General features: G+C 45.1%; 1 protein-coding gene across 1 annotated transcript; it reads right to left on the reverse strand.

Annotated features, from left to right (window-relative positions):
* Nucleotides 1–533: 533 nt before the first annotated feature.
* Nucleotides 534–11,010, reverse strand: LOC308580739 (zinc finger protein RFP-like). Its single transcript, XM_081182862.1, has 8 exons — nt 10,546–11,010; nt 8,422–8,517; nt 7,580–7,810; nt 6,171–6,193; nt 5,621–5,736; nt 4,938–4,970; nt 3,306–3,410; nt 534–1,232 (listed from the first exon to the last, which is right to left on the reverse strand). Exons 1-8 carry the CDS (start codon nt 10,993–10,995, stop codon nt 703–705), a joined length of 1,584 nt encoding a protein of 527 aa, XP_081038988.1. The 5' UTR covers nt 10,996–11,010; the 3' UTR covers nt 534–702.
* Nucleotides 11,011–11,354: the final 344 nt, after the last annotated feature.

Genomic DNA, 11,354 nt, shown 5'->3' on the forward strand with positions numbered 1-11,354 from the left:
ATTGAAGTGTTCTCCTACTGGTTTCTCTGTTTTGTGATTCTTGATGTCAGATTTATGTCCGTTTATTCTTTGGCGTAAGGTTTGGCCTGTTTGTCCAATATAGAGAGCTGAAGGACACTGTTGGCATTTGATGGCATACACAATGTTAGACGATGAGCAATTAAATAGCCCTGAGATGGTATGTGTAGTGTTGTTGGGGCCAGTAATGGTGTTGTCCGGGTGTATGTGGCAGCAAAGTTGGCATCTGGGTTTATTGCAGGCTCTGGTGCCAGTGTCTGTGTTAAGTCTGGTTGTAGTATTATTGTGGGTTAGGAGTTGTTTAAGATTGGGTGGCTGTCTGTAGGCAATGAAAGGTCTTCCTCCCAGAGCTTGAGAAAGAGAACTGTCATTGTCCAGGAGAGGTTGTAGATCTCTGATGATGCGTTGTACTGTTTTAACTTGGGAGCTGTATGTGATGACTAGAGGTGTTCTGTTATTTTCTTTTTTGGGTCTGTCTTGCAGCAAGTTCTCTCTGGGTATCAGCCAGACTTGCCCCACAGATGGAAAAGCCCAAATTTCTGTGGCCATTCCTCCCTGAGTGCCATTCCACAGCTCTTTGCTTGGATCTCATACAGTTGCACGGGAAGTGCAAAAAGAACTCCTCTTTTTCGGGGCATTGGGGGCTATTGGGAAGGGGGCTGTGAGGAGTCGTGCCCTCAAGATTCAGCAGCTCAGTTCAGCTCCTTGCCCGACCAAGAAAAAGGGCCGGATTTCCTCCCCAAAGAAGGACGCTTTCGGGAACGTGAAGATCAAGACATCTCCTTCAACATCAAAAAATCCCACAGAACCCCTTTCATAGTCCAGAGTCACCCGGATCTTCCTGAGCTCGTGATTCAGGAGCAAAGGCGTCCGCTCAGGGGCAGTAAAAGCCCAAAGTCCATACAATGAGCCAACTATGGCTTTCCCGACAGCCCAGATTCCTACACTGGGTTGAAGGCTGACCTGTCCCTTCCTCGGGGTCGACTCGCGTGCCACCCCCACAGCCCACGTGGCATTTTTCTCTCCCCCAACTTCCACTTCCCACCATTTTCTTACTGCACGGAATCTCTCGCTGCCCAGCACGTAGGTCTTCGGATCAAATCTCTTTCGGCTGTCGGGCAGATTTTGCCTTTCCCCTCCACACCTCACACTCTTCCCGTCTTCAGAGAGAATGAGGTAGTGATTTGCTGTTTCTGGATCCAAAACTATATTCACTGTAAGAGAGACACACACAGAGATAGAGGGGGAGCCGGGTCAGTGTTTGAATTATAGGGCAAGGTGCATGTGTGCATCTATCTTTTGTGATACCCTATAGGTTTTTTGTGTGCTTAGAAAAGCTAATGAGGGGTTATGGATTGGCTACGATTTGGAGGGATGGGTGGGAGCCAGGGCTAGGAAATGGCAAATTACCAAATTTTGGTTTATGTTTTCTACTCCTAAATTCAGTTCTTCACATTTTCACATTCCTTTGCAAATTCTTTTTTTTTTTTTAAGTACTCATGAAAATCAATCTGTGTTGCTAGTGCGAATTTCTCCTAACACTTTTTTTTTTTTTTGCATGTTCAAACACCTAGGGACGCGGGTGGCGCTGTGGTCTAAACCACTGAGCCTCTTGGGCCTGCCAATCAGAAGGTCAGCAGTTTGAATTCCCATGGCGGGGTGAGCTCCCGTTGCTCGGTCCCTGCTCCTGCCAACCTAGCAGTAAGAAAGCACACCAAAAAGTGCAAGTAGATAAATAGGTACCGCTCCCTCGGGAAGGTAAACGGCGTTTCCTTGCGCTGCTCTGGTTTTGGTGTTCCATTGCACCAGAAGCGGCTTAGTCATGCTGGCCACATGACCCGGGGGGGGGGGAGGACTGTCTGCGGAGCAGACAAACGCCAGCTCTCTCGGCCTGTAAAGTGAGATGAGTGCCGCAACCCCAGAGTCGTTCACGACTGGACTTAACTGTCAGGGGTCCTTTACCTTTTTTTACACGTTGCATCCTTGGAGAACTGTGCGGCAAAATTTGGAGGAGTGCAAATTCCGAAGGAGGCTGACATCACAGTTTGCGTATACTTTCAGGAAGTGTGAATTAGGTAAGATTCGCCTTTCCACGTGAACTGACCTGAATTTCTCCCCATCCTTAGTCAGAGCGGAGCTTATGGATTTTGTTAAGGTGGTGAGGCTCAGAGGGCAGTGACTTGCCCAAGGAACGAAGTAGGAGACTGCATTCCTACACTTGCTAGCTTGGAAATGAATCCCTCTGAACTCCATAGAACCTATTGTTAAAACTTTTGGAAGGCGATGAACCTTTGAAATGCTTTTGCCTGTTGCACAGCTTAGCAGAGTATAGAAGAGCATCGCAGCGATTGTTGAGCAACTCTTGAGATTGCCCAGCTGAACGACGAGCAGGAACAAAAACTTCTGACTAGTAACTTGGTTCTTGTTGTTTTATTATTTACTGCAGCAAACATACAAGCTATTCACAAGTTACTTTTTACAACACGACTTCTTCACTCTCATTAACTCCTCAGCACTAACCACACTACACTAACACTCTCCAACACACACCAGTGTTATAGGTCATGCCTGCATAAGGAACTCAGACAATCACTTGGTTGCTGCTGGGTCTCCTTATCTCTAGGCAGATTCCTTTCATGTCCTGTATTCCCATGCTGTGGAGATTCTAATTGCAAACTTGCTAAGCTGCCTGCAAATCATGGGTTCCAACACCTATGTCTGAGCAGACCCAGGTAGATTGCTCTGTGTATCTCCATCTGCTGGTGGGAGGGGTGAACAGCCTCTGGAGCTATGAAGAGGGAAGGAAGACCAGATGGAAGAGGGAAGAGAAGAAAAAGGAGCAGGAGAGAGTTTAAAAAAGGGGGAGGGAATGGCTCACACTCCTCTATGCTCTCTGATGGGTTTTTATTAGGTAAGTGTGGGAATATATTAACTATTAACATGTCTGCCTCCATTGTTGGTCAAAGGGGGGGGGGGAGAGAGAGAGAGAGAGAGAACAGGAAATATTTATTGGCTTCTTCCCCCTCAGGAGAGAAGGGGAAATGACACCACACACTGCCCTCTCTACCAATTACATTTCTATGGTCTATGGCCTATCAGCAAGACAGCTCTATGGTCTGAAGGGAAGTTCTCTTTCTGCACATAACTGTGGCATTATGGGAAGTCCTCAGTCACATGCTAACTAGTAAGTATGTGCATTAGTACTGTAGATTTGACTGCAAAATCCCCCCACTCTCTCTCTCACACACACAAATGGGGGGGGGGGAATCCGCCCCCAAGCAGCGTACCTGATGCTATCTTCCCAAGTGTTCCCAAGTTGCTCTTCTCCCTCATGATGCACATTTCACCTTGTTGTATGGTCTCTGGTGTTGAGGAGAGCATGACAGAGTCAGCTGCAGCAGCAAGGAACATGATTAGTTGGGGACATCTTTTAAAAATGGCCAAGTAAGACACGTAACAGTTGTGCTCTGGTTGACTACGGCAGGGGTCTGCAACCTTTAAGACAAAAAGAGCCACTTGGACCCGTTTCCGAAGAAAAAAAAACTGGGAGCCGCAAAACTCATCATTATGAAAATAACTTTTTTGTCACTTTTTTATTATTTCTTTGTTTGACCCCTCAGAATTACTTCTTCTCATAGAAATAAACATTAAATTAACAAGTTACCTTTTTGTGTGTGTGTTCTTCACTCCTATTCAAAACAGTGACCAGCGCACATGCCCCCTTTCAATGCAGTGACCAGCGTACATGCCCCTTACAATGTAGAGGGCGGGCGGGCGGGCGGGAAGGTGACGTCGGGACGGTGCGTGACTGACGTACGCACAGCCCCCATGCGACGTCACAGCCAGTACAGCGCCCGCCACAGTGGGGAGTGCCGGGGCGCACAATGCGCCTCCTCCCCTCGCTAGTATCCGCCCCGGAGCCGCGGCAAAGGTGTAAAAGAGCCACATGCGGCTCCGGAGCCGCGGGTTGCAGACCCCTGGGCTAGGGCATTGCTTTCATCCTGTTTGTCTTGTCTGTGCCCTGTCCCGTTTGCTATCAAGGGTCTGACTCTGTGAGACTCAGGGAAAGAGGTGTGGGTTTTGCACAGAAGGATTAGCTAGCATGGTGATCAGTGTCAATGGATCTGATCGTACGTATCTTTACTTCAAAGATGATGAAGGACTGGTCTTGTGTCTCGAGACATTAAACACTTGGTTACTTTGAACTGCTTGTGAGGAGTTTCCCCCTTAACGAACTCTGGAAGATGCTGTTCGGATGGGAGAAGGAAATCTATGATGACTCCGTTTGCTGTGCTCATAACACACACCAGTTGAGGTGTGGTGAACTCCCACCTGACGTCAGCAAGCCACAGCATTCCAGCATTCCCATTACATTTTATGAAAACCTTGGGGGGGGGGAGTGTTTCAGAAAAATCAGTGCCAAATAATGAAGATTACTCAGAATTTTAAATAGAGAAATAGATAAAATGAACGCTCAAATGTCAAGCTTCATCTACTCTTGTTTGCTTCCCAGTCCTCCAGTTCTGAGAGAGTTAGAAGACAAAACCAGAGTTTTGAAGTAGAGCAGATTTTAGGGATGTGACAGGCTGTAAAAGGCAGCAAGACAGAAAGAGAATCAGAGCACGAGGGTTGGTTCCTGTTTTGAATGCAAGGCTGTGGCAGTGGGAGAAACAAGACTCTCTTGGGGTGCCTGCGAACCCCTCCATTGTAGGCTCAGATTCTATATATGTGGGAATAAACCATATATCCTAAAGACACCACAGTCTCTGCTGTCTCTCATTTCCCAAAAGTAAATATGAACCCAGGGGAGGCAGCTTGGGACCCCAGCAATCTTGTGCTGCTGGGAGATTGAAGTGTAAAACCCTCCCATATCTCATCTGCAAAAACTATTTAAAGATCTGCCAAACCTGGAAATGTACCTTTATTTTCTTGAGGTCCAGAGAGCACAACGTCTAAGGAAAAAAGTGAAAAGAGGAAAAAGTCAATACTCGTACTTGGCTCCAAGGGCATTGCTTTAGATTTAGAATGTCTGCAAGAGTGTTCATACATAAATCTAAAATTTAGCCATAGTTCTCCATCTTTCTCCCTCTTCCAGCATTAGCATTAAGTGTTATGAAAGCATGTTCAGGGTGGGGGGCACAGAGAAGAGTTGCCTCCCCCAGCTCTGAGAAAGTTAGAAGACAAAACCAGAGTTTTGGAGTAGAGTTTAGGGATGTGACAGGCTGCAAAAGGCAGCAAAACAGAAAGAGAATCAGAGCACGGTGGTGGGTTCCTGTTTTGAATGCAAGGCTGGGGCTGTGGGAGAAACAAGACTCTCTTGGGGTGTCTGCGAACCCCTCCATTGTAGGCTCAGATTGTATATATGTGTAAATAAACCATATATCCTAAGGACACCACAGTCTCTGCTGTGCCTCATTTGCCAATAGGAAGCTCGAACCCTAGGGAAGCAGCCTGGGACCACTGGAATATTCACCATTTGGAAATTGGCATGGCATGCATCTATCTATCTATCTATCTATCATCTATCTATCTATCTATCTATCTATCTATCTATCTATCTATCTATCCCACATCTAAAACATCATACAATGACCCTTGTTACCTTTGAATTTCTTGGTCTCCTTCTCCAAAAAAGGATGTATTTTAGAGAATTTACCTATTTGGTCTTTTAATCCAGGAGGAAAAGCATCCATGGTTTTATTTTCATTTTCATTACACCTAGGAAGAAGAAAGTGAGGTTTATTGTGATCCATCAGGTCATTCTCAAGTCATTTTTAATTCAGACATCAGATAATCCACCACCACCAACATCTCTGATATGATATGAAGTATACAGTAGATGAAGAAATATCATCACTCCTTCCTAAAATATGCATTTTATATGCATAACCCCCAAAAAACCCTATCCATTTTGGCATGCTGTTCTATGCATACCCCAATGCACTTTTTGTGCATTTCCCCATACGAAAAAATGCATCATAACATTTGTAAAATTGTGCAGTCAGATTGGTAACTGTTTTTTTGATCTGCTTATTGCTCTGTAAACTCTGAATTAGATTGGTTCAAATAAAAGTATAGACCAAATTAAATTATCCCTTATCTCCGAGGAAGGAAATCAGTACCAGCCCACTATTCATAACAAAGCCACATACCTTTCCAGGTTGCTTCTCATATTCTAGATGGAAGAGACAGAATGAGAGAAATTCAGTCCCTTGGACCAGTTGCCTCCAGCAGTTTATTACTTTCCTCTTTTCTTTATATATTAACCAACTACTGAAGTGCACACACCTACTGTAAATACTTCTATAGACTATAGACTGATGAACAGCCCTTCCCCAGAGGACAACCTGGACGGTTTCATTGCACCATTGCTGACCTGCTAGAATTCAGTCACTGGCTGCTTCTGTTTCTCCTCCAGCTGCTTAATTAAACTACAAAAGCCAGAGATTTACTTCTAAATTTGAAAATCCCCCTGAATGGGCATGTAGTAGGCCCCCCTCTCTGCCCCAGAACCTCCCCCAATTATGCTTCATTCTGGAATGGGATCTTCTGCCAATTGCAAGTGATCCCAGGCTATGCTCTGCTGCTGGCTCCCACCACTGGTGCCGCCAGCCTGAGAGCAGATGTCTACCTGCTACTGCTGATGATGTACATTGCTCTACACACAACAGTGAGGGCATGTTTGAATTGGGTAGAGGGAGAACTCAACTGGCCAGTGTTGCTGGTGCAGGCTTCATCCATACCTCAGGAGCAGCTTTGCCTGCAAATTCCATCCACTTCTATCAAAAGGGAGGATGGGGAGTAATAGATGTTTTAAAATTTCAAAGTATTGAAGCAGGAGAGTGAAGCAGATCTGGACCAGAAGCAGAACAGGGAAGCCTTCCCATTGGTCAACTTGAACCATGCAGCTTGATGAACCTCTAAATCACAGTTTTGAACAAAATGTGTGACCAATGCACATCCCTACTATGAATTCAGTGGTACTTTTAGTTACGAACTTAATTCGTTCTGGAGGTCTGTTCTTAACCTGAAACTGTTCTTAACTAGAGGCATGCTTTCACTAATGGGACCTCTTGCTGCTGTTGCACCGCCGGCACACGATTTCCGTTCTCATCCTGGAGCAAAATTCTCAACTCGAGGTAACTCTTCCAGGTTAGCGGAGTTTGTAACTTGAAGCATTTGTAACCTGAGCCGTTTGTAACTTGAGGTACTACTATACTTCTATAAACCAATAGAGTGGTTGGGGGTACAAGCCTTACCTGTAGGACAACCTGAAATATTTACTGTATTTTTCGCTCTATAAGATGCACCAGACCACAAGACGCACCTAGTTTTTGGAGGAGGAAAACAAGAAAAAAAATATTCTGAATCTCAGAAGCCAGAACAGCAAGAGGGATCGCTGCGCAGTGAAAGCAGCAATCCCTCTTGCTGTTCTGGCTTCTGGGATAGCTGTGCAGCCTGCATTCGCTCCATAAGACACACACACATTTCCCCTTACTTTTTAGGAGGGAAAAAGTGAGTCTTATAGAGCAAAAAATACGGTAATTGTGCCAACTCTTACCTGCAAGAATTCAGTTGCTGGCTGTTTCTGTTTCTCTTCCAGCTCCTTAATAAGGTCATCGATAGAGGACATTTCCTCAGAGAGTTTTGCAATATGTTGGTCCTCCCAGGATTTAATCTCATCGTCCAGTTCCTTCAACTTAGCCAGCAGGAGGTGTTCTTGTTCTTCCAGAAACTGGTGCAACTGCTTGAAATCAGCCATGAGTTTCTGCCTCTCCATCTCTGTCTGCTTCTGCAAGGAGAGAGTCATGGCCAGAAAAAGACATTTTGATGTCCCCTTAATTCCATGTGCACAACTTGACTGGCAGGGCAGTTGATGTTTACTTCAACACTCACAATGGTACAGATGTTCAGTCACAGTTGAGGGCGGCAGGCAGGCTAGCTTTGCAGGACACGGCCTCTTTGCTTGGCTCGGTCCTCAGTATTTTCCTGCTGCTCACCTACCGATCTATTAAGCTGCTGCTGTTCTCTATTCCCTGCCATCTTCAGCCTGGCTTGGCCACCTCACTTTGCCTAATAGTAGGGCCGTGAGGAAGTGACAAGAAGGAGGAAGACTGGCTTTGTGGGGTTCATTCTTAAAGGATTAATGCTGGCATGGCTGGACATTTTTGGTCTCAAGGCATACATTCACCCTTAGACAACCCTACCAATTTTAGCCTCTCCTGCTCTTCAAGGTCTGAAGTGGAGACCTTTCTCAACTCTACCACCCATTATCCATTTAATTGATAATGCCAATGATCAAACCTGGGACGCTGAGAAAGCGAGGCATAGGCTCCACCACAGAATTAAGGCCTCACTCTGTCAATATAACCATCCTGGAGAGGCAGGAAGATTTGCACCTACCAGCAGATACTGACTTTCGGTCTCCCTCTTGAGTTTAGAAGACAGAATTTCTTCTCTCTGTTCCTTCAGGAACTCCAAATGACGCAGGATTCTACCCTGGGGTGGCCAAAAAGGCATTTGGGTTAATTTTGGCAATAGAGATATACTCATAACCTGTAACAGCCATGTCTGTTCAAGAAACCAAGAACATGAAGGATGAGGAGAGTCTATGTATAGCTTCTAGGAAACTTCCATTCTCAGTGTAGAATTAAATCAGTGTGCACATATGCATATTTATATAGCTAATAATTTATTTTCTGATTAAATCTGGGGCAAACAAGAGGGCTCAAAATTATGGGGACACAGTGTAAGAGATAAAAAGTTTTCTTATATACCAGATTTGCCCTAAACAGAATATCTGTATGGGATTTGGATTCAGATCTTGAGCCAAGTCAGTCACCCTCTCACATTTTCTGCACCAAAGCATGCCCTTTTCCAAAGTTAAATTGGGGTACGAACCAGAGGTTGTGGCTGGTGCACAGTCCTTTTCAGAGCTCGTTCTTTTTCTTTTTTCTTTTTTAAAAAGCAGCTTGCAGTATTCACCATGAAGTTATCACAGGAAGTGGCACACTTTTCACATTTGGGGTGGAAAGGTGCTGGTTCCCCCGAGTTCCCCCAGACGAAACCACACTGGCCCTAATAACATCCTTTACAACTCATAACTTCACGAGATTTGCTCCTCCTTTCCCCCCTTGCAGTATTTTGCAGGTAGAACTTCCTGGGCCTCTGCTAATAGGAAGCTTTGATATGGTTCTGCAGCAGAATTGTGAGCCACGTGGCTACATTGCTAATACCTGATACCTATGCTCTGGGGTTTTTGGACATATCTAGAAAGAGGGGAAGTGGCCTTATACTGAGTTATATGTATCTCTGATCCAACTAGCTCAGTACTGGCTCATAGCTGTCAACTTTTCCCTTTTCTTGCGAGGAATCCTATTCGGAATAAGGGAATTTCCCTTTAAAAAGGGGAAACGTTGACAGCTATGTACTGGCTGTACTGACTGGATTTCAGGTCCAGTATATCCCCAGCCCTACCTAGAAATGCTAAAGATTTCTGCATTGAAGTTTGGGCTACTGTGACCCCCTACTTACTTACTTACTTACTTACTTGTTTGCTTACTTATTTTATATACTGCCCTATACCTGAAGATCTCAGAGCAGTACACAGAAGAAAATCAGAATATAAAACCACAAAATATATAATCAAAATAAAAACAACTCCATACCCACCAAAAAAGAACGTTTTATTTTTTTATTTTTTGAAATAAATTTTTATTTTTATTTTGCAACACAAACACGCACACTAACAAAAAGAAAACATAAAACATAAAGAAAAAAGAAAAAACAATATCAAAGGAAAATACAAAATCTTATACTAAGCAAATATTAAACAATATGTATATACCATATTTCAGTTCTTCTTTTCTTCATCCTCAGTACAGTTCTACTTTCATATTTAGTCAACTGTTTCCTTCTCTTTTCTGTTTTCCTTCTCTTTTCTGTTTTTAGCTTTTACCCCATAGTTCGTTTTGCAAAAGTTAATCAAAACAAGTCCAAGGATTAATTTGAGGGCACTTTTTTTTTAAAGGTAATCTCTATATTTTCCCCATTCTTTTTGGAATTTTCGTTTGGTCTGACCTTTAATTGCATCCGTCCTTCTGGCCAATTCTATATAGTCAAATAATTTATCTTGCCATTCTTTTTTGTCAGTATTACTTCTTTTCCCGGGGCAGAATCAGCCACCCATGGCGGACATTCGGCGCGTCACCCGCTCACAGCTCCCAAGCCTCCCCCAAGTTGGCAAAACGAAGGGAGAAGGGGGGAATCATGCCGGTGTAGCTCCCTTCCTTACCCCAACGGCTCGGGGTAGGCTTGGGGGTCGCGGGCAGGTGGTGCACCAAATGTCACCCCCCTCACTTGGAGCGGCCCGCCCACCCGCACCTCTACTCCCTTCCTGCACCCCTGAAATCACCCATCTGAATGTCACCTGGAGAAAAATGCAGCCCTCAGGCTGAAATATTTCCCCCATCCTTAGGATAAGTCAGCATCCCTTGGAAGCCTGGTCCCCATCCTACAGCTCCCTACCTGATACTCGTCAAAGGCCTCCTCCTTTGGGATCACTTTGTGCTCCTTCGATTTGTCGCACACCACACAGATGGGGGCTTGGTCGTCTTTGCAGAAGCGCTTCAGGGGCTCCTGGTGTCTCTCGCAAACCCTTCCCAGCACTTCCACCCCTTTGGCCGTCTGAAGGCTGAATTTCTTGACTATTTCCACAATGCTCGCCAGTTGCTGGTTGGGCCTGACATTCCTTTGCTGACAAGGTTCCCTGCACTGAGGGCAAGAAGGTACTCCATCTGATTCTCCCCAAGTCTCGGTGATGCAGCTTTGGCAGAAATTGTGGCCGCATTCTATGATCACTGGGTCTTTGAAATACTCCCGGCAGATGCGGCATGTCGTTTCCTCGCAGAGGTTCTGGACTGGACTCTCGTCTGCCATTTCGTCTGCCTGAAACGGGAATAAAAGCCTTGGTTTCATTTCTCCAGTTTAAAGTCCAAGGTTGGGCCTTTCCCTGCCTCTGGGTGACTCATAGTGTTTGCAAAGCAGCAGCATAAACCAGGAGAAACTCTCACAGTGTGCAGCTTCACATCTGTACCATGAATTCAAAGTGCATGGTATCTGCCAAAGAATCCTGGCAATGGCCATTTACCTCAAAAAGCTACACTTCCCAGCACCCTTAACTAACTACAGTCCCCAGGAAAAATTGAGTGAGAGCCATGTGGCCATCATGAGGCTAATAAAAGGTCAAATACAAGCTGACTGGAGCAGGAGGAAAAAGGAAGTAAAGCTTGAGAAAAACCAATCGTTTTACTGAGAAGGAATTAGTGAGGGAAGAA

Source organism: Podarcis bocagei (assembly GCF_964188305.1).
Source record: "Podarcis bocagei genome assembly, chromosome: 2".
In the NCBI taxonomy this organism is placed as follows: Eukaryota; Metazoa; Chordata; class Lepidosauria; order Squamata; family Lacertidae; genus Podarcis; species Podarcis bocagei.

Excerpts from the sequence above, each read along its gene's own strand:
- LOC308580739 (XM_081182862.1), bottom strand. The coding sequence starts at position 10,995 with ATGAAACCAAGGCTTTTATTCCCGTTTCAGGCAGACGAAATGGCAGAC. Across the intron at positions 6,194-7,579 it reads CAGCAACTGAATTCTTGCAG|AATATGAGAAGCAACCTGGA; the intron begins GTAAGAGTTGGC and ends TCTTCCATCTAG. Across the intron at positions 5,737-6,170 it reads ATGAGAAGCAACCTGGAAAG|GTGTAATGAAAATGAAAATA; the intron begins GTATGTGGCTTT and ends TCTTCTTCCTAG.